The sequence below is a fragment of the Stenella coeruleoalba genome, assembly GCF_951394435.1.
Source record: "Stenella coeruleoalba genome assembly, chromosome: 3".
Taxonomy (NCBI): domain Eukaryota; kingdom Metazoa; phylum Chordata; class Mammalia; order Artiodactyla; family Delphinidae; genus Stenella; species Stenella coeruleoalba.
Genome location: NC_137148.1, coordinates 45,485,850 through 45,508,677, shown reverse-complemented (window position 1 = coordinate 45,508,677; position 22,828 = coordinate 45,485,850). Strand labels below are relative to the sequence as shown.

Here is a 22,828-nt window from a genome sequence, read left to right as displayed (position 1 = left end):
AATTTTTTTGTATTGTAAGTGTGTGTGTGTGTGTGTGTGTGTGTGTAAATAAGAAAGATGTAGGTGCATTTTCAGATAAGCAAAAAAATTTTAAAGAAACAATCTAAGGCAAACTGAAATTTTTAATAGCATCTGACCTTCACTGAGCTGATACACATATAAAAAAATCATTTTGGATAATACTATCATGTAAAACAGAAAAAAAATGTTTATTTTACCTGTGTAATTTTTCCTTCGATAAGACAAGCCATGACTGTATTTGGAGTTAAAATGTGGTGTCTGTTTAGTCCTGGTCCTACCAGTGAGCTCACTTTCCTCCTAATACCACACAAAGCGCAACTAGACTCTGGCTCTTTCCCCAGAAAAGTAGCCCTGTTCCGCCCTGCTGCTTTAATTCATGACCATGACCATGACCATCAGCTTTTCCATGTCTCCTCCTGAGGTGCTGGTGGAATAGGCTGAAGGAGCTGCAGCCACAGCAATCAACCCCCCATAGCAAATCCCACAGACAGAGGTGTTTTCACATGGTTTGATGTAGCTGGGAGTCAAGAAAGGTTTCAGTTTTTTCTTTTTCTTCATCCCTGTCCTTTGGAACTTTTCAATTTGAAGAAAAACTGGAAACTATCTAACAAATCCAGATAAGGGGTCAGCAAACTTTTACTGTAAACAGCCAGACAGAAGATGTTTTAGGCTTGTGGGCTCTATGGTCTCTGTTGCAGCTACTTAACTCTGCTGTTGTACCATGAAAGTAGTCATAGACAATAAGTAAATGAACCTGGCTGTGTTCTAATAAAACTTTATTTATAAAACAAGTGGTGAGCCAGTTGTGGCTCATAGTTCAAATTTGGCCTCTGGTTCATGGTTTCCAGATTCCTATTTTAGACCAGTATGCTTCCAGACCATTCATTATTTGTACTTCAAAAAATCAAAAGCAATGTACGTGTCCCCACGGAACTAAAGATCACAGGATGCAAAGCACTGGAGTGAACAAAATAGAGCAAAATCATCAAAATGATTTCTTATCAATCCTTAAATGGGTCTGAGCATAGCTAGCCCTTATTTGCTTTATGAAACACAAGTGGGATCACAGTATATAAAAATACACATATTACATTGTAGTGTGATCACTGCTTTGAGGAGGGAGAGAGAGGTGAGTGAAAAAAAGTCATTATTAGTAATGCGAACATTTGCTCTTACTTACCAATCCTGTACTGCATTGAAGGATTCTTCATTTGTGATGTCATACATTAAAATAAAGCCCATGGCTCCACGATAATAGGCTGTGGTGATAGTCCTGTATCTTTCCTGGCCTGCTGTGTCCTACAAAATAAAAATAATAATCTGTCAAAAAATGAGGCAATACACCTTCTGGGAAGTGATTAGTTATTCCCAAAATAGTCATAACAGAGAGTCTAAATTGTATTTACAATGTATAGCTATATATGTTTTTCAGTCTTGTTTTTCCTAATGATTTTCATATGGCCGCTCTGCAGTATTATGAGCAAATCTTTTTTTTGGGGGGGTGTAAAGAACTAGCTCAGAGTACCTTCTACATATGTTCATTCCCATTAAGGAGCATTTAACTATAGAAAAGAAAATAAGAAGAAAGATCATACATATCAAAATCTGTGGCTTTTGTAGAGTTTAAAACCAGAAGAGTACATTAGCTCCAGCATTATGTATTTACTGTCTATCTGCTAAGTACAAGCCTCTGTGGGGGAAAAAAGAGAAAAGGACCTTTTATGAAAAGGTCCCTGCATTTAAAAGCATGCAGTGTAGTTTCCAGTTATTCAATGGTAAAATGACAATTAAAATACCTACTTTGTGTGGGTGTTTGAGTCGGACAGATCTGGAGTTCCCACTCTCCCATTAGAGAGCTTGGGGGGACATGCACAAGCTGCTGAGCCTCTATTAACTTAAACCCCCTAAAGTCTAGCATGCCTGTTAGGGTGACATGAAATAATGCATGGAAAGTGCTTCACTGAGCCCGACACACAAAAAGTGGCCAATAAATGGTAAGAACTGGCTGTTATTCCTGAAATTTGGGAAGGCAAGGCTAACACAGGATGGTAGATGGCAGCTTACAAATGCAGGGGCTCAGGGCCCGCAAAATAGTCTCATGCAGCAGTGAAATCTGAGAATCAGAGGCAGCTACAACACTGAAATGACCTATATAGGTCACAGATACTGCACGATGTAGTTGAAGAAATTATTCCTCAATTCAACTAACTCTTGCTCCTTTGTCTTCTCAGGATCTGGAGGTATAACTTATAACCCAATGCTCCTTGGCTTCCCCCTTCACCACTTTCCCAGGGGATTGGGCTCTGATTTCTCTGTCCTAGTATTCTAGGTGCTTAGCATTTTGGACAGAAATGTCACCTTCTTTCTGACTTCGGTCTGGGTCCTTTCTTCCCTTCTCCCAGAGATGCCTCCTTTGTATACAAAGTGCATCCCAGTTCCCCCTAAGGCAATATTAATAGGTCTTGAAGGGAAAGCTAATGTGTTGGAAGATTCAAGAAGTTCCTTTAGCATCAAAATGAAATGAACAAAGCACCGAGCTTATCTCCCTGTGCTTTGCGGCTCCTTCCCACTAGCTATCTATTTTACGTTTGGTAGTGTATATATGTCCATGCCACTCTCTTGTTTTGTCACAGCTTCCCCTTCCCTCTCCCCATATCCTCAAGTCCATTCTCTAGTAGGTCAGACGCAAGAGGGGAGAGATATGGGAACATGTGTATATGTATAACTGATTCACTTTGTTATAAAGCAGAAACTAACACACCATTGTACAGCAATTATACTCTAATAAAGGTGTAAAAAAATAAAATAAAACCTTAAAAAAAATGAAGTGAACATCTCCTGGGTCTCACTCTTAGAACAGGCTCATGTTGGACACACTGTTCCTCACCTGTAGGTACCCTCCTGCTCAGATGCTTGCACTCCACATCGGACTAACAGTAGGAAACTCAAGAATGCTCACAATTTTCTCCTAATTTGTGTGGTTTATTCTATTTGGTCCCTGAAAATTCAGAGAATGGTAACCAAAGAAGGTTGAGGAAATCAGCAAATGATTCTAGGAGAATGTGGGCGTGTGAAATAAAACTTGAAAATTAGCAAAGGGTGTGACTGTTCATGAGCAACAATTCTACCCTACACTTGGAGCAGGGATAAGGCTGGCCTGATTAGAGGTGTTTATTAGGTAATATTATTGAAATAATTTCCAAAGGTAAGATAAAAACAGGTTATGGTATCCAAAATAACAAAAAATGAAGCAAAACAAACGAGGAAGGTCTTTCAGAACATACCACCAATTGGCAGAAAATAAAAAGGAAAGTCTAGGTTTCACCACGTGAAAATGTGACCATTCCTTGAATATAAAAATAAATGCTATGAAGAAAATTGAAATGATATATAATCAAATGATATTTGAATATTTTACTGTACTTTGCTTAGTATTTTATAAATATGAAGGTATAGATATTAGAGATAAACTTGGAAATCAAAAACTGCATGTAATTGGGACAATCATAAAAATTTATTAGACAGAAAGAAGACAATCTTGAGCTTATTTGGATATTTTTGGATATTCGTTGGATATAATTCCATTAACAGTATATCCAACTGTGAAATGAAGGAGAAAGAGAACCAAATGCTCAAAGACTGTGTTTAAAAAGCAAGGTATAATTAGAGATTGTGTAATATATTTTAGCTCCTGGGGAACAGAACCCCTTATAACTAGTCATTCTATTTTAAAACTTAGGCACTTTTGTCTTGGGTTCATATTTTTCAGAATACATTATCTATAAAATTACCACTTTTTTTTCCTACTGTGAAGTAATTTTAAATAGCTTTCTTTATCTCTTGGTAAAATATTTTTTTTGACATTGACCAAGTAGCCTTCTTACAGGTTAGGGACCCACTTCCTGCTGCTTTCTCTATACAAAAGACAGCTTTTCCCCAATTTCTCAATAGGAGAAAACAGCCAATATGCCCGAGGCACTGCTAAAATGTGACCCAGACCCTTCCTGTCAAGCATGTCTTCAATACAGACACTAAATAATGTTGTGTTGAAAAACTATGACATTTTCTCTCTCTTCTTGACCTCTTCCAGTGATGGCTTCCTCTTTCATAAGATGTTAATTTTATTTTGACAGCAAAGAAACTAGATCTAGTGTTATAAAACATATCAATTTCACACTGGAAGTGTATTTAATCTTCAAGGGAGCAGAAATCAAGGTCCCGTTACATTATGATTGAGATGTTACAGGAAACCACGGGGGGGTTGGATAGCCATTATGTATCCAAATTTTAAAACAGAGAGAGGGGGACAAAAACAGCTTTTAAGAAAAAGAAAAAAAAAAGAAGCTTTCAGACAGCACTTAAGTCACAGCAAGGGGCAGGACCTTCCACAGGATTCTGACTTGAACTCAGAAACACAATCTAATTGGAGGTAGTTGTCACCTCGGAGCTCTCAGGGAGAATAAGAAATTGCACCAAGTAGGGGAAGTGTAGTAAGAAATACAGAGAGGAAATTTCCTTCCCAAATGCAAATAAAATAAAAAGAGTAAAACTAAGCTAATAGACACTAGTTGGCTCTGCATTGGTTTTGAGTACTGAAAACAATTTTAAGATTACAAACTCATTAGCATTTTCTCTCCCATTATATTAGGAAGAAAAAGGAGTCAGAAAAAATACCTCATTACATTTGACATTTACCAATAATGATAGAAGGTTATATTGGAAAGAAAAGAACATTTATAATGTCAAGTGCCACTAACGTAATTAAATGTGAGAATCTCAAAAGGTAACTGACTAAGATGGTACTTCTCAATCTGCTCCGGAAAATGGCTCTAAACTCTGGCTTTGCCTTGCTGCTCTGCCCAGTTGATTCTGATAACTGGAGATACCTGCTGGTTTTCTATAAATGTAGGCTTCTGGTGATTGAAAAACACAACAGGAAATCTTTCACAAAAAAAGGGATAAAAATATGATTTAAAAATGAAAGCTTTCTTCCAAGAGAGTTAGCTTTCATTTTTCTCTCTTTTAAGAAAAAATAAAATCATCTTAGCTGGCTTAAATATTTTGACTTCTCAATCATGTTTTTAGGAGGAATTTTTGGCTTAAATGATAGGTTTGATTAGCAAATACTTGAATATCTGTCAAAAAAGAGCTCTAAAATGGAAAACATTAGCAGTTTGATAAGTAGTAGCTAGGAACATTTTCAGTTTGAATTTTGGCATTTTTGCCTGTTTTTGCCTTATGTTTTCTTTCTCTGGTGAAACATTTTATTTTTTTAACTGCATGTAGTGCATTCTCAAACACTTCTGAGGTCACACAGAGGTAATGTGCAGTTTTAGGATCGAGGAAATAGCTTTCACTTGTAAAATCTGGGTTATATTGTAATTTGTTTTTGTTTTGGTGGTTACTTCTCTCTGTATTGGATTAAAGGGAAAATGGAAGACACCATTAGTAAAGAAACATAACTCAAATAATATCACTACCCTCAAAATACATTTATTGAATGTCTAGACAGAGAAAAATAGATTGAAGGACAGACAATCCTGATACATGAAAAAGTAGGTAATTTTATAGATGGAGAAACCAAACCAGAACACATTGGTGTTAACTGATCAACAAAGGTAATTTAATTAAGCTAAAGGAAATAATATGTAATAATCCAAAGAGGAAATCAACAGCAATGTAGGATGAGAACACTGCAACATAAGACATAAAACACATTTTATCTAGTGAACTTCTAAATAGACACAAATATGTGAAATGGAATAAACAGTCATTTAGCATTCAAGCAAGTAGCAATCTTTTAACTTGTACCTTGCTACCTTCTACCTGTAGGAATTATTTTGAATCATCAAAGGAAGATTAAATTATACTCAATATAATTTAATATTAATGCTGATTGGTTGATTGATTCATTCATTCAATAAACAATAAGTGAACACCTATTACCAGTTACAGACTGTGATAGATATTTATTAAATTTATTTTATGTATTCTAGACGTATTTTTTATATTTAAAAACTCTATACTTTAAAAGCATTTCATTAATCAGGATATCATATTCCTCACATGTCTACAAAATATTAGACATGAAATATCATTTCTAAAGAACCAGATAGCATAGCAATTTAAAATTGTAACTGAGACCATCTGCTCAGTGGTGAGGTTCTCCAATTCATAGTCACAGTTATGGGCTGTACTGTGTTCCCCCCACCAAAATATGTGAAGTCCTAATCCTAGAACCTGTGAATGTAACCTTATTTGGAAATAGGGCCTTGGCAGATGTAATCAAGTTGGGATGAGTTCATACTGGATTACGGTGGGTTCTAATCCTATGACCAGTGTCCTTTCAAGAAGGGAAAACAGAGACACAGAGAAGGCCACATGAAGGCAGTAGCAGAGATTGGAGTGATGTATCAACAAACCAAGAAACGTCAAGGATTGCTGGCAACCCCTAGAAGCTAGGAGAGAGGCATGAAATGAATTCTCCCCCTAGAGCCTGAGAGAGAGCATGGCCCTGTGATACCTTAATTTAGGACTTCTAGCCTCCAGAACTGTGAGACAATAAATTTCTGTTGTTTTAAGCCACCCAGTTTGTGGTACTTCATTATAGCAGCGGTAGGAAACTAATGCAGTCATCGACCCCAGTCTGCAATCTTCATGATAAGGGCAAAAACAATATAAATTTCACAGCTATCCACATACCCCTTTACTACTTTACAGGAGAGAAAATATAGAAGATTAACAGTAGTCTTATTGAGAAGCCTAACATTGTCTCACAAAGATGTTATGCTAAAATGCATAACTATATTCCATTTATGAAAAATTAATTCTATTCAAAAATGGTGAGTTGATATATCTTATTGCTTTAAAAAAGTAGATCTTAAATATACATGAATACATACATATATTGTTCTTAGAAGGACAGAGCACCATTGCTTGAAGCGATACACATTATATACTGTTTCCCGTTGGAATTTCATCCCCAAATTTTTGAAATGCTGTTACAGAAAAACCTAAAGTCATAACATATACTGAGACACTACTCTCCAAAACAACAGAAACAACAAAATGCTGATTATTATACATTAATTCTTTTAGGTGATGTTACTTTCCTTCCAGTTGTATTTATTTTTTAATTTGCATAAATAGGCAGGCATAAAGCAGCATTGAACATAGTCTGATAAAAATAGTAAGCAAAACAGGAAGCTCAAATATTTTATGCTTTCTTGTTGCATGCTTATTTTTGGAATAAGAACTTTTTTTCCTTACAGCATTTAATCTTCCATTAAAATGAAATTTACAAACCACTTTTCCCTACTGATCTTGTACAGTTTGAATTCATTTACAGACACTTAGTTATACAAGCATCTGTAAATGAAGCTCACATTTTAGAAGAGTTCTAATAAACTGGCCTCTAAATAGTTCTTTGACCAATGTAGATGTTCTTCTTACCTATTGTCTTTTATCCATCCTCTTCACACCAGCCGATTTTATTGATCAGATTTTCTTGGCATGATGTTTAGCTTTGAAATACCCAAACCTTCATTTTACAATGGCATCCACTTCCAAGCAAAACCCTAATAAAATAACCCTGAGGCACAGGGATAAAACTTGACCTATTATTTCTTGGCAGTGTTACCATGGCAATTCATCCTTCCTGGAAGAGAGGAACGGTTGTATTGTACACTTACAATTCTTTTATAGGGGGCCTTAGACTCTATTGTCAGTGACAACCCAACACATCTACCAATTGTGTGTTTCTGCTCATGAAAGTTGAGACACTTTTCAGTAAACGCCATTTCAATGCTCAGATGGACTCTCTTCAAGACCTTAATAAAATTTACAATCAAAAGCACGTAAAGGCATCTTCACTCATTTAAGAGCTTGTTATCTAAGAACAATTAACACAAAGGCAGAGAAAGGTGCCATTTTTTCTTTCTTTTTTTTATTTATTCATTTTTCGCTGCGTTGGGTCTTTGTCACTGCACGCAGGCTTTAACTAGTTGCAGTGAGAGGGGCTACTCTTCGTTGCGGTGCAAGGGCTTCTCATTGTGGTGGCTTCTCTTGTTGAGGAGCAGGTCTCTAGGTGCACAAGCTTTAGTAGTTGTGGCACACAGGCTCAGTAGTTGTGGCACACAGGCTTTGTTGCTCCGCAGCATGTGGGATCTTCTTGGACCAGGGCTCGAACCGGTATCCCCTGCATTGGCAGGAGGATTCTTAACCACTGCGCCACCAGGGAAGCCCTGCTTTCTTTCTAATTAATCTTTTCGACATTCTTCTCAGTGGGATTTTGATTATGTTCAACTTTGTCAAAACCTAGGGCATAAATATTTAAATGAAGGCAGCTTGGAGCTTTTAGTCAAAATCAGTGATTGCTTTTCTTCCCAGAATGCAATTCAAAATGCTTGCCAGCAGATCAAGTGCTCTGTGTTTTAAACGATAATAGGCTTTTGAGTGGGATTCTTATTGTTGCCTTAAAATTGGCACTAAGACTCCAACCAAACTTCTTACAAAGGGATGGAGCTTTCACTTGCACAGCCATGTGCCAGTTGGTTGGTTGGATGGATGTCTGCTTAGGCAATGGAATTGCTGATCTGCGCTTATGTAGGGGTATTTGAGACCTGGAGAGAGATGGCAGGGTTGAGGAGGGGGAGGTGGTAGAGGAGCCCGACTTCCCACAGGTTAGCAATAAACACCACAGCAGGCAGCTGCTCTTGAGACATCTTGCCATTAACCCACCTCTGAGAGGGCTGTCTCCTGGAGGAAGCTGGGGAGGAGATGGGGAATACTAACAGGGGCAAGAGGGGTCAGAAGGAATGTTAACAGGTTCTGGCTGAATATCTGGCACATTTTAGCTGTGTGAACTTGGTTATCTCACTTGCCCCTCTGGGCTTTGATGTCTTCATTTGTAAATGAGAAAATAAATTTTCTAAGTCTGTTTCAGCTCTCAATTCATAGAATGTCTTTAAATACCTTTTCCCCTCTTCTAGGATTTTTGGGCTAGTGCATCACAATCTTTCTACTGGTGAAATCTGTCCATTAATATTTACCCTAATTACCACTCTCTTTGCATAGATGTTTCCCATCTTATTTTATATTTGGCTTGATTTTCCTGTCATTCTTTCTATTCATTTCCTGCTTTCTCTTTGGCTGAATGTTTTTCACTTTTTTCTAATTTTATTCTTCCCTTTATTAGTTTGGAAGTTATACCTGCTCTATATAAAGTGATTATTAAAATTTCAAAATTTATGTTCAAAAAATTTAATTATATCTTTATCTTTATTTACCCAAATTCAAGTATTTAGAATAATCTGTCAGTCATCCCTTCCCATTCTACATAATAATGCTGTACAATGTTCCATATTCTAATACTATCTTGACTTTTTACTCCCTGTATTAGACATTATTATGTTTTACACAGACATTATTCATTTATATTTATCCTATGTTTTCCAGTTTCCCTGCTCACAATTTCTTCTTATCAATACATATTAAACTACCATTCCATACTTCTGAAGTGCATTCTTCAGAAATCTCACCGGTGAAGGTCTTTTGATAGTAAATATTCTCCTCCTGCATGTCTGAAGATATATTTATTTAGCCATTATTCATGAATAATGGCTAAATAAATATATATTATTGGGTGTAAATTCTAGTTATACTCTGTTCTTTATAGCATTGTGCTATTGTTTATAGACTTCAGTTGATACATTCAAAAATATGCTATCACTCTAATTATTGTTCTATTTTAGGTAAACTGTTTTCTCTGAAGCTACTGTTAAGAGTTTCCCTTCATCTTTGGTGGTCTTCAGTTTTGCAATGATGTGGCTACACTTACAATTCTTTTATTTATGTTGCTTGGGGTTCACTGTGATTCCCTATTTTGAGGATTCTTGTCTTTCAAACTTTTAGAAAAAAATCCAATCATTATCTCTTCAAACTACTTTTCTCCCATTCTTTATTTTCCCCCCTTTATTTTGGACTTACAATTAGATATCAGGAAAGTAAGGTGACCACACAGCCCGGGCTTCTCAGGAAAGTCCCAGGTTATGCCTTGTGGTAGATCAATGAACACTCAAATAATGAACTTATTGACTCAAAAGTCTTCTGGAACTTTTTCAATTTAATTCATATCTGAAAACATGCCTAGATCTATATAACAAGTTCATAGTTTCTGACACGGTTTCTGTCAGTTCTGAAGAGTTTGGAAAAAAAGGTTTGAAAAAGTTTTAAAGGTCAGCTGAGTCACACATTGTAAAACTTGTTAACTTTAAAATGAAAGTAGAACTGGGTATAAAATATATGCTGTGGCATGAGTCTGCCTCTAGAAAAGGAGTGTTTCTGTTTCTCGTGAGGTCTCTGACCTGTTAAATCATCACATTGGCTGTTCAGCTTATTTTTTTCTCTGATCAGCTTTATTTAGTTACCCATGTTTAAAAGTGGTTGTGTCACTCATTGCAGGTCAAGATCACAGGCTGGTATCTGATTCACTGGTGTTTCATGTGATTAACACAGTCGTTAAAAAATTGTAAGCCAACATTGAAGAATGTGGAGATTTTTACACAAAAGCCCAGATTTCCAATTTCTTTTGAAAAATGTTAAAAGATGGTAACAAACTGCTGTATGGCCATTGAGGGCTGAGGCTGGGTAGCAGCTGCCTCTTTTATACAGTCATCTGCCTTTCTCTCCTTTCTGCTGTTGCCTGTTCCCTAAGGCACTGCTATTTGAGATCACCCAGCATCTACCACCATAAGTATTTCTGTTTATCCTCTGTTCAAAACCATCCTATGTCTTCCTTCCAGCCTGAGGATAAAGTCCAAATTCCTTAGGCTTTTTTCCATTTGGCCCCATCATCCCTTTCCAATTTTATCTTTACATTTATATTTATTATATGTGTTTATTCTTCTTTTCGATCCCATTGTGTCAGAATCTGACCATGTTTCTCAAACCACGCCCCCTGTGTTTTCTGACTTCCGTGTCTTCTTCCTGTGTGTATACGCCTCCACGTGCTTGTCCTCTTGATCTTGTGTTTTCATCCTCAGTAGAATCCAAGTATATCTTTAAAAAAATGTCTTATCAAATAGCCATTCTTCTTATTCTTCTGGACTGTCTTAACCAAAGAATAAAACTAGTTCTTAACCTAGCCTAGGCAAGTGAATGCCTAGGTGAAAGTTACATTTGGGATCAAAATTTATACAAGGAAAAAGTCAGGTTGTCTTAACAAATCAATATTCTGTCTGGGTTGACTTCTTGTTAAAAACTAATCAAACACTGGAAATCTATATTCCTAACATTATACTGGGTACCGAGAAAAATACAAAATAAGCATCCATATGATACGATCTCTAAAACAAAGAGTTTGTATTTCCCACAAACTGCCAAAATAAAGCACGTAACGTGATCTGAGACCCTGGCTGTATTTGCAGCGTTTATTGTATGATGTGTGCAGTCTGTGCTAGAGGGGTTGACTGAAATGAGCTGGAAAACGCTCCAGGAAAACGTAAGGCCAGTCCTCAGGGATCAGTAGGTTTTGAAGGGCAGAGGTGAGGTAGTTAGCAGACACAACCACAACTGGGATCATGGAAAGACCATGGCAGTGACGGAGTGGAGAGACTGGCATTGATGTTTATCCTTCATATTTACTTACCTCAATCCCTCTGCAGGGATTAAAACAACGTTTATTGTGAAGTATTGCAGAAGGCTTTTGTTTGGTACCTGATAATTCACCAGGCACTGCAAATGGACAGTATGATTCCCTACTCCCTTTTAAATTGTAGTATCTTGTGGGGGAAACTGAGAACAGATTCTGTTTCTTCTACAGCAGGATCCATAATCCGAAATGGAAGAAAGAAAATGTAATCTATGACCCAGTACCAGGTGGATTAAGTAATTAAACCCCTCTGAATTTTCACTTTCTAGCTAAAATACAGATAATATTATCTACCTATCTTCCTTCTCAAGGTTGTTGTAAGGATTAAATAAATGAACATATTGAAAGGCTTCTAGCACACACTAGGTGCTCAATAAATGGGTTCTTTTTTTTTTTCTAGAAGCAGCAATGTGTGGAGGAAAGAACAAGGATTTGGTGTTAGAACACCTGGGTTCCTACTCTGGCTCTGAGACTCACATGCTGAGCGATTTTAGAAATATCACCTAACCTCTCTGAGAATCAGTATCCTGATTTCCAAAATGAAATTAGTAACTGATACGGAGTTGAATTGCAAGTTGCAAATGACAAAAGTTCTCTGTAAGCTATAAGTTCTCTGTAAGCTATAGGTAATATCATTACTAGTGAATGTGTTAAGGATAGTACAGAATTGAAACATGTCAAATCCCAATAGAAAGTATTTGTTAAATGCAACTGGATTCCTCGGTAGAACATTGTTCCTTATATCTCCCATCTCCCAGAGAGGAGAGAAAATAAAGGTAGTTGTCCTTCAGAATCACCCAGAATCTATATACCCTCATCTTCTCTCTCCACGCCCCCTTACCTAAAAAAGGAACAGAATTCAAAGATGAAATACACAATTAAATCCTTATCATGACAATTACTTGATTATGCTTACTAATTTCTTTAAGATCCTCTGCACAGTCTTACTTTTATGATTGTTTTGACCAGCACTGAAACAAAAGGCCTAATGAATAACAACGGTGTTTCAAGGTTAGAGGAATGATTTCCACATCTCAGACTACTGCTCATTGTAGTTGATAAGTATCATTGAACGACAAGTACTATGTCCAATGAATGAAGTCTCAAAAATACAGAGAGAGACAAAGGGAAATGAAAACGTAGAAACCAGATGCTAGAGAAACCGAAGTCGCTGTAGCATCTCATTATGTGCTCCGAATCCAGAGAGAGAAAGCTCGGAGCAGGCAGCTAGCTGTGCAGCAGGCCTGGGCAGCAAGAGGATAAAGTAACCGTCTGGCTTGGGAAGGAGCACGGGAAGGCCAGGGAGAAGTTTACTTTGGAAAGCCTTCTTAACTTGACCAGAAATAGTACTACTATCAATAATGGCCTATATTTCTCTTTTTGAAGTGGGTCTAATATATTTATTTGTTTGTTTATATATAACCTTCATCATAAATAATTCAAAAAATATAATGAGATGACATTACATCCATATGAAATATCTAAACATCAAAGGCAACTTTGAGTTGTTGATACTATTTTACAAGTTGTTAAGTTGGTAGAAAATATTAAGCCCATTGCCTGGCATTCAAGAAACAGGGACACTCAGACTCAGGCCTCACCCAGCATAGGGCACTTTCATGTGTGGCCTTTGTGACCTCACATTTCTGTATGAGATTATATAGGATCAAATTTTATAAGGCATAAAGCCATACAGGGTCTCCTAAGATCGATGGTAATCGCAAATAAGCTTTGGAGATCACACAGCTAAGTAGAAGACAAACCCTGGCTTCTGCCTACTTTTTTTGGTTATGTTGAAGCCATTGAAAGATAGTTTCAATGGCTATTTAAGCAGTTCTCTCTTTCCTTTCTGTTCAGTTCTGAACAGACACCCATGCAGAGTTGAGGCTGGGGCTCAGCTTCATAATCAGAGGGACTGAAATCGAAGGCGGAGGTCAGAGGTGGGTTACAAAGACGATTATAGGGTTAAAGAGAGATGTGCTCGAGGGGAACAACTCAAGCTTTATTAAGTCTCAGAAGTCTGAAAGTGACTTCCTTAGAACTTCAGTATTTTGAAACCTTTCTGATAGAGCACGAGAAGTGGCTCTTTTCTTTTTATAAATCTTCATTCAAGACAGGACTAGACTTATTGGGGGAAATGGGGCCTGGACATTGGCTGCAAGGTGTGTGGAAGCTGGAAAGGCAGACAGGATATCTAAGGGCTGGGCTGTGAGTTATGGAGGCCCCTCTGGGGAGGCAGAGGGGCCAGAGTCGGGAGAGGAGAGCCCCGTGGGCACTCAGGGCCCCTTTAACATTGTTACTATGGACGCTGCTTTTGAAAGGGCTGAAACCTGACCACAGAACCAAAAGAAAACAAAATCTAAAGGAGAAGCCAAATTCGTATTAAAACGTGATACAATCTAAATCTAGAATAACATCTATAGAATTGATTCAACCTGAATTCCATGTAGGGGTTAAATCTTCTATTAAGTCAGAAAAAGTAAATTTCCAGGAGTCATTACAAATAAATCAACCACATTATCTCCAGATCAAATAAAAAAGAGCCTGTATTGAATTGTATGAAAGAGGATACAGATAGGCAGATTCATGTTGTATAGTATATACGACACTCACACATTAGCATTTTACATTTAAGAAGCAAAATTAACTAGGATGAAGAAAATCATTATTGATGTGAAATAAAACCCATGCATAAAGAAGCATTTAGCTTTCATTTTTCATAGTAAAAAGTTACCCAAATCACTGTATTACAAATAGACCAAATAGAACTAAATCATTTGCCAAACAATCTGACAGCCCATAAAATCATTCTTCCCACATTTAAATTTCACTAACAACATGGCTGCTGGCATGAGAAGCCTGAAAGGGCATTCATATTCCAAATATAATTCAAATTTCTACTTTCAATGCAAAAAGTTCTTTTATGGCTTGTGTGCCTGACAAACATATTTTTCTTACCATGTCAACAGAACTCTACTGCTTGAATAGCTTGATAAGCAGAGTCAGAGAGCAGATCATTCTCCTACAGGAAAGACAGAAACTTCTCCAGCTGGGTAACACTCAGCTGGAGGATGCCAGGCCTGAGGATCACGCTGTGCTAATAAGGTCAGGGTCTGATCCCTGTGTGTTCTTCATTCTGCCCGATTACACGCTCAACCTGGTGAGTTATTTCACAAATGTGAGAGGCAGGCAGATGGGCAAGGGTGTAAGGCTGGACTTGCACAGATCCATCATCCTTCATAGAAGGACAAATGAATGATTCATTATATCCAAAGAAAATTCTAAGCTACTTCTGAAGAACTTGACCAAGTGGGTCAGAGTTTCTCCCATTTTGCAACCAAGAGCAATAAATTCTGTTGCTCAGAGTTGGCTTGGAGGGACAGATAAGATGGAGAGTTACCTCTTATCTTCAGGGAAATTTTAGGAGACCTATTCCTTCTCAATGGCTTATATAAAAATTACATTTGGTCATTTAAAATAGTGCCACACTCGCAGAAGTTCTCCTTTGGTCGATTTGGTGGTGGAGTCTGGGGATGTGCACTCTCTCCAGGTACCTTCGGTCATTCTGACGCTGGTGGTTTGACTAATGCTGAATACCTCTGAGGTGCAGGGACTCTGGGGTTAGGTGATTTGGGCTCATACTGTGGCTCCATCACTTACTAGTTGTGTGACCTTAGAAAAATCAACTCATCTCTCTAAACCTCAGTTTCCTCAACTGTAAAATGGGATCATGATAGATTACCTCTCAAGGTTGTTATGAAGATTAAATGAGCTAACACAGGCAATTTGTTTACTATAAGAGCTCAGACTAGCAAGTGAGCAATGCATGGTAGTTACTGTAACTCCCAAATGCTCTTTCATTTTTTAAATTTTCTTTCTTATATGCAATGTTTTATCTATTGATATGTTTCATGCTTATATTTTGGGTTTTTTAAGTCACTGCAGAATATACAAATAATGCATATGCCATATATTGTGTGTGTATAATATTATATACATATATATATATATTATTGGTGTGATAGATCTAATTTTGGATGTCATTTTTTTCAAAGATGTGACTATAAACCACTGTTAACCATTCTTATTTAAATAAAATGTGAGTGACCAAGGAGTAAAGATGTCTTATACTTTGTCATTCTTTGCTAAAATGTGATCTTTTTTTTCTCAAATGGAAATGAGATTACTGCTGCGGTCTTCCGATTTGTTTCAAGTGGACAGGCAAACATCTCCAAGCTTTAAAACTTCTTTCTGACAGAAGACCTACTTCAATGTGTCCGAGGCAATTTAAAAAACAAATAGAGACAAGCAAATAAAAATTTGAAATTGCCACAGAAAGAAAAGCAAACAAATAATGACTAAAAGTTTGCTTGGGCCTTTATCCAAGCTGGTTTTAGAAAAAGTATGAAGACTCTTTGCCTCAATGGTAAAAATGATTGGAGATATATAGATTTTGATGAAAATAGAGAAACTTACTAAGAAAAAAAGGGGTTGCCTCATGAACTGGCGAGCACTTCGTCACTGGACATGTTTGAACACAGGCTGGGTGAGCAATGTTAAGGATGTCGTAGAAGAGAGTTATGCATTCTGTAAAGCGTTAGACTACACAACCACAAGATTACAAAAGGAAAATCATAGATGGTGTTAAAGTTGTGAAGCTGGGTATTGGAAGGTTCGTCATGTTTTTGGTAACTACAAAAAAGTAAAGAAGTTACTAAACATCTGTGAAAAGACAAGGAGCTCAGATTTTGGACATATTTTATTTTAACCCTAGGTGGAAACTCCAAAGCAGAGATGTTCTAAAAGCAAATAATCTATAAATAGGTATGTCCTCATTATATTACAAACTTACTTTTTTTTCTTAATAACTCTTTTTGATTACTGGTTTTTCTGCTTTTCCTATCATACAAGTTTCGGTGATTCAATAAGGGAAGTAGCCATTTACCTGTAAATAAAGATACAAACTTGGGATGGGGGCCCAAAGCAAAAGGTGAAAAATATGTTTATCCAGAAGGTGCTCAAACTCTCTCCTTCCAAGACCATTGTCCCACAAGTTGTAGCTGAAACTGACTGACCCCTCCTCTTAATTAGTGAGATAGTAAAGCTTACTATTCAACCTGGCCACAATAAGCTACTCCTTAAGCAAAAAAAAAAAAAGAAAAAGTTTCTATTCTTGGTATTTCCTTTACATTTATTACTAGATCACTCAATGGTTATTGACACTAGATTAATGTGCATTTAAAAAAAATTGTCCCAACTATCCCCAAAACCATCAGAGAAACATTACAAGTCATAAAATCATAATTTTATATTGGAGGCACCAACAATATAATATCCAGTATCTCCTATGATCAAATGAACTACAAGGCTACTATGAGCAATCTAAAAATAAGAGGAGGTGGATTGGTCAACATAAAAACAAATGCAGCCTAATCTCCTGATCATAGGAAGATGGATACTTCAGGCATAAGCACATTAATATGTAAAATTTAATTTGCTCCATTTCCAGAAACAAGTTAAATTAGGTTAGAGACCAGAGGGCCTCTTTCCAAAGAGACAGGAAGAGAGGGAGGATGGAGAGAGGGAATCAGAGCAAGTGGAGAGAGGTGGACAGAAGTGCTTGGGAACAAGTCATTTTATTCAAGGAGTCCTTTCAACAGTAAGTTTGTGTGTCATCTAGTTCTACTCCATAAACCCAGTTCCAAGAGACTTACACTCCCTCCAAAAGAATTCTCTTTATCCTTATAATATTCACTGAAACACACATTTGTTTTATCTTGGATTCTGAATTCAAGTCCTTCTTACCTGCTTTCGTAATAAATAAGAAATCCAAATGCCACAATGTCAAGCTCATCATCAAAAATTTTTAAGAGTTTATAAAAGAAAGCCAATTGTTTGTAGATTACCAGTAATTCCATTTAACAGTGATACTGCAAAACTGCTGGCCATGAGACAGAAGAATCTAGTTCACATTTGGACTAGTCACTTATCTCTAACTGCTGAAATAAAATTCACTTGTGAGAAGCTATCTTCTTCCTGAAGGTCAAGGTTGCTTTACCTACTTAAAAAATAAGAATGCAAAAAATACTCTATGTGATATACAGTTATTTCATTAGTCAGTTGTTTATCTAAAAGTATTTTGAGAGCAGAGATTTCCTGAAGAAATATCTTTCTAACATATAACATGATGTCATAAATAACCAGATGGTTAAAAAATCATTACTGAAGATTGAGGAAAAAATCAAAAGATCATAGTGATGGTCAAAAATAATAAATTACGTTCTCCTTTGCTTCGATGAAATTGGTTCTGAATATAACACTGCACTGTCACTCGCTTTGAACCTACCATCCATGAAACAAAGCAAAAGGAAATGCATACAGTTAGCTACGAGCTTGAAATTCTCTCTGATTTGGTAACACATGTTTCTCATGGTGTTAATTAATGGTGAGCACAGCACTGTCCAACAAATCAGTCTTTCCAGTATTGAGCAAGGGGCCACGGCTCCTAATTCAAACTGGAGCTAAATGTCCAGCTAGAGAGTGGCTGAAGGTTACAGCAATAAAAAAAAAGAGGAAGAGCTAGCTCCCCTTCAGACTTCTGAAAATATGGCAACCAAAATAATTCAGGCAAAATAAAAGTCATTTTAACTGTCCATCATGTATCTCTCTCTCTTTTTTTTTTTGACTGCAGTTCTGGAATGGAATAGAATTTCAGCACCAGAAACATTCTGCACAGATCATTTGTACAGCATTTTTGTTTTGTTTTTTATCTAGTCTCTTAGCAAGTTTAATGTTTATAACAAACACTGTTGTCTATAATCACTATACTGTACATTAGATCTCCAGGACTTATTTACCCACTAGTTGCAAGTTTACATCCTTAAACAACATCTCTCCTATTCCCCCACCCCCCAGTCCCTGTTAACTACCGTTTTATTCCCTGTTTTTATGAATTCGGCTTTTTTAGATTCCACGTATAAGTGATATATACAGTACCTATACAGCATTGTTCTTATAAGATTCTCAGTGCTTTCAAGAATTGTGTTTGAGATTATTTTCCGCTATTTAGATTGCTTTTCACCTCACTAAACAAGGAGAATTTTTTCCTGCTCTGGAAATAGAGATATCTATGCAGTTTATTCTATCACAATCCTTTAATTTAGCGCTCTCACTGCTTCCTCTTATCTGAGTACACCAGCAGGCAAACTTAAGAATTATGGACCACAGATTATATGCTGTATGCAGTTAACAAAGGAGACTTCATGGCTCTGCAGTTTTCACAATTACATTAAAGCCAGGCGTGTTTCTCTTTAAACACCAAAATGTGTTTTTATAAAGAAATTGGTGTTAGGATTTGTCATTAGAAAGTAAATAAGCAAGGATTAAAATGGCATTTACTGTGAGGAAACAGAGGCTCGACATAAGTCACCCAGCAGCTACGGTAAAGCACACTCCAGTCTGCAGAAGGAAAGGGCTTTGGACTTGGAGTCAGAGGTTCTTTTTGGGTAACAGGCTCAGTTCTTTCACAAACTGGCTCTGAGACTTCGGAAAGGTCACTTCATCTTTTGAGTTTCCTTATTTGTATAGGGATGTGATTGAATTACATAATTTTTAAGGTCTCTTTCAATTCTAAAGACTACTAAGGTTAAGTCTTTTTAAAGGAATTTATTTCTTGGGAGAATGTACATTAACACACACTGTAGGGCCCCTAAAAAGCTGCTTAGTACATTGATTTTTAAGAGTTTTAAGCATTTCAGTGCAGTGATTCTCAAACTTTGTTATACATCAAATTTGTTAATTGTAAATTCCTGGGCCCCGTCATTAAAGACTGATTCAGGAGGACAGGAGTGGGCTCAGAAATCTGCACTATGAATGGCTCTCCAGGAAATTCTGATGGAGGTGCTCTGAGGACCTTACTTTGAGATTAAACTAGTAGCTTGAAAGAAATAAAGCAATTTCTTCAAATCCTGGCTTAATGCCTGGAAAAACTGCTTCAACAGGATACTAAGACACAATCATTCCAAATAAAACCTTCTTTTGCCCTCAGAAATAGGATTATAAAAGAATAAATTTGATGTTATTCATAAGGAGAGTTCGGATTTGGCTGCCACATGCAATTTCTGAATCATCCCTTTCTTCTTTTATTAAAAGTTCTTTACATTTCTCCTCCTCGTGGAAGTCACCTTTAATTACCACATACCCTGAGTATTAGCTAACCCAACATATAGGTTGCCCTAGATTTTTCTGTTAAAAAGTTCAGGTTCTAGCCACACTTACTATCCAGGTCAAAGCCAAGTCTATTCTTAGCAGGTTACAAAATTCTATAGTGGAATCCTAGTTTTGCTTAATAAAGTATATCGATCTAGATATCAAAAAAGATTAATTGAAAATATATAAATATTAGCAGTTACCTATTTTCTGTTTATTGTTCTGTATTTAAATTTTTTTCTACAAAGCCTATTATATTTTTATAATCTTGCCTTTAGAAAGAAAAAAGAAAGAAGAAAAGGAGGAAGGAGGGAAGGAAGAAGGAAGACAGAAGAAGGAGAAGAAAGAGGAGGAAGAGGAGAGGAGATGGTATGTGTGCATTACTATTCATTTACAAATATGAGGTCAGCCTAGTCTTTATCCCTGCATATTATTTTCTTATGAGGAAATATATATTTGTATTTCTGGTAAACGGTACATCAATTCTTTTTTATTTTTTTTTTGACAAATGCATTATCTAAAACATTTAAACACACATTGATGATTCTACTAGCTAAACTTTGAGTTTATAAAACACTGCAATAAAAAGGCAAGTGTTGGGCTTCCCTGGTGGCGCAGTGGTTGAGAGTCCGCCTGCTGCTGCGGGGGACGTAGGTTCGTGCCCCGGTCCGGGAAGATCCCACATGCCGCGGAGTGGCTGGGCCTGTGAGCCATGGCCGCTGAGCCTGCGCGTCCGGAGCCTGTGCTCCGCAACGGGAGAGGCCACAACAGTGAGAGGCCGGCGTACCGCAAAAAAAAAAAAAAAAAAAAAAAAAAAAGGCAAATGTCTATATTTTGGGATGTATTTAAATTACATATACATACAATCTTATTCTCTCATTTGTATATTACACATACTTTGAGTTTCTAAGTATGCAACCATTTGGAACGATTTTCATGCCAGATGTAATACATGAATCTAAATAAATTGTAATTGTGCAGCAGGCCTACTCATCTTTGAGTGTTCTGACCTTGAAGAAAAAACATCACTTTATTGCTTTAGCTGAAGTCTAGACTGTGATTCCTCCAGTCCAAAATGTGCCTGGATCCATCAATCTTCAGAACACAATCACATTTTGTGAAAAGAAGAGTAGAATGATTCATTTATGATTAAAGAACAAGAAGACCAGTTCCACATTTTAATTAAATCATGGTATAAATGGGATTTATCTGCTGTACTTTTTTCAGTGACATTAGGTGAACAGAAAACAGGTAAAATCTTGTCCAAAACAATATAATGCAAAATATATATTCATATATATATATATATATATTTTAAGGATCAAACACCCACTTGGTGTTCACTGAGCATCTGTGTTCTAGGCGCAATGTGCAATGAAGGAAGCCCAAGTCATGATCCCCACGTAGCAGAAGCTTTCTGCTCCCTGGAAAGACATTTTGTACCAAGTCAGTTCCTCCTGAATGCCAAAGTCTCTCACACAGTTCTTTATGTCTGGTAATCATCCATATTTTCCCCTTCCAGCTAGACCAGTGCATTTAAAGACTGTGAAAGTGTTTTGGCTAGTTTCCCTCTGACATCTACGTCAATGTGGAGCTTCTGGAGACAAACACAGACAAATATCTCTTCTTCTCTTCTTTGTTTCTTCCCTTGGCTTTCCATTTCCTCCAGACTTTATCAATACTCACCAAGTAGATGCCCCATCTCTGTGTCCCTAATACTCTGGTTATTTAAAGCTCTTCTCTGTTTGGAGGAAGAAACCTTAGTCCATTTATGAAAACATGTAGAACTTATCCCACTACACGTTCACCCACAGCAGACAATCTAAAATGTAAAGTCCTCCAGTGCTTTCCCACTGAACTTGAAATACAATCCAAACTCTTTATATGATCAATAAGAACCTATGTAATCTGTTTCTTAGCTACCCCTTCCAACTTCTCTCCTTCCCATCTCTCCTTCATTCCTGCCACGTTGACCAGAATCCTTCACAAGAAGGACTGAACAAAATGAAGAGGATATGAATATTCTATAGAGGAGCTACTTCATTGCATAGATGGGTCAGTCTAGGAACCACAAGAGGTGTCTTACTGCCAGATTCATTGAATATATTTCTGCTTCTCTGTCCATTCAGGCCATAAAATCCAAGTGTTGTCCACTTTATTTCTTTCCACTGCCACTATAGAAGGGATCAATGCAAGTCTGATGACCTATAATTCTAGTATAAAGAGAGTTCAGGAAAAGAATCAAAACGAATATAAAAAAATATTAGAAAAGGAAATATAAATTCAACTCATCTTTACTCCTTCAGCTCTGGTGCCATTTTCATAATTTTTAAATTGTATTGTAAAAAAAAATATATATATATATGATAATAAAGAAAATAGCCATCTATTGAAAGATTTATGAATCAAAAATATAATAAATCTGCTATAGAAAATAGAAAAATTGACTATAATTTGGCTTATGTAGCAGGCATATACATGCCATTTATGAAAAGACTTCATTTAGTCTCATGCTTACATTAAACACCACCATGAGTTGCTCAGAGCAAGGACTGGGTCTTTCAAATCTAAAAATCCAGTGTTTAGTATATAACAGATTCTCAATATACATGTCATTTGTATGGAAGAAATTAATTGATGGTAAAAGCTCAAGAGTTACTAGATCTGTATCTCAAGAGAACTTAGAAAATCTTAAAATTTGATAATCTCTTCAAAACAGAACGGCCAAGCATCTCAGATATGCTTTAGATATCTAAGGTATTTTCCTGCCTGAGACACAACTGATTTTCTGAGTGCTGGATCAGTCACACCATGCTGGCCTTCCACCATGACCCCCTTATATATATTTTTTTTTTTTAAAAATAAATTTATTTATTTTATTTTTGGCTGCATTGGGTCTTCGTTGCTGCATGCAGGCTTTCTCTAGTTGCGGCAAGCAGGGGTTACTCT

The 22,828-nt window shown here is 36.8% G+C and overlaps 1 protein-coding gene across 1 annotated transcript in view; it reads right to left on the bottom strand.

The window, feature by feature from the left end:
* The window catches only part of RAB3C (RAB3C, member RAS oncogene family), a gene marked incomplete at its 3' end in the record, with an annotated part of 303,344 nt that overhangs the window by 160,696 nt on the left and 119,820 nt on the right, over positions 1–22,828 (bottom strand). Inside the window, exon 3 of the mRNA XM_079918766.1 lies at positions 1,202–1,320. Coding sequence (XP_079774892.1) covers positions 1,202–1,320 — 119 coding nt within the window. The remainder of the gene's footprint in view (positions 1–1,201; positions 1,321–22,828) is intronic.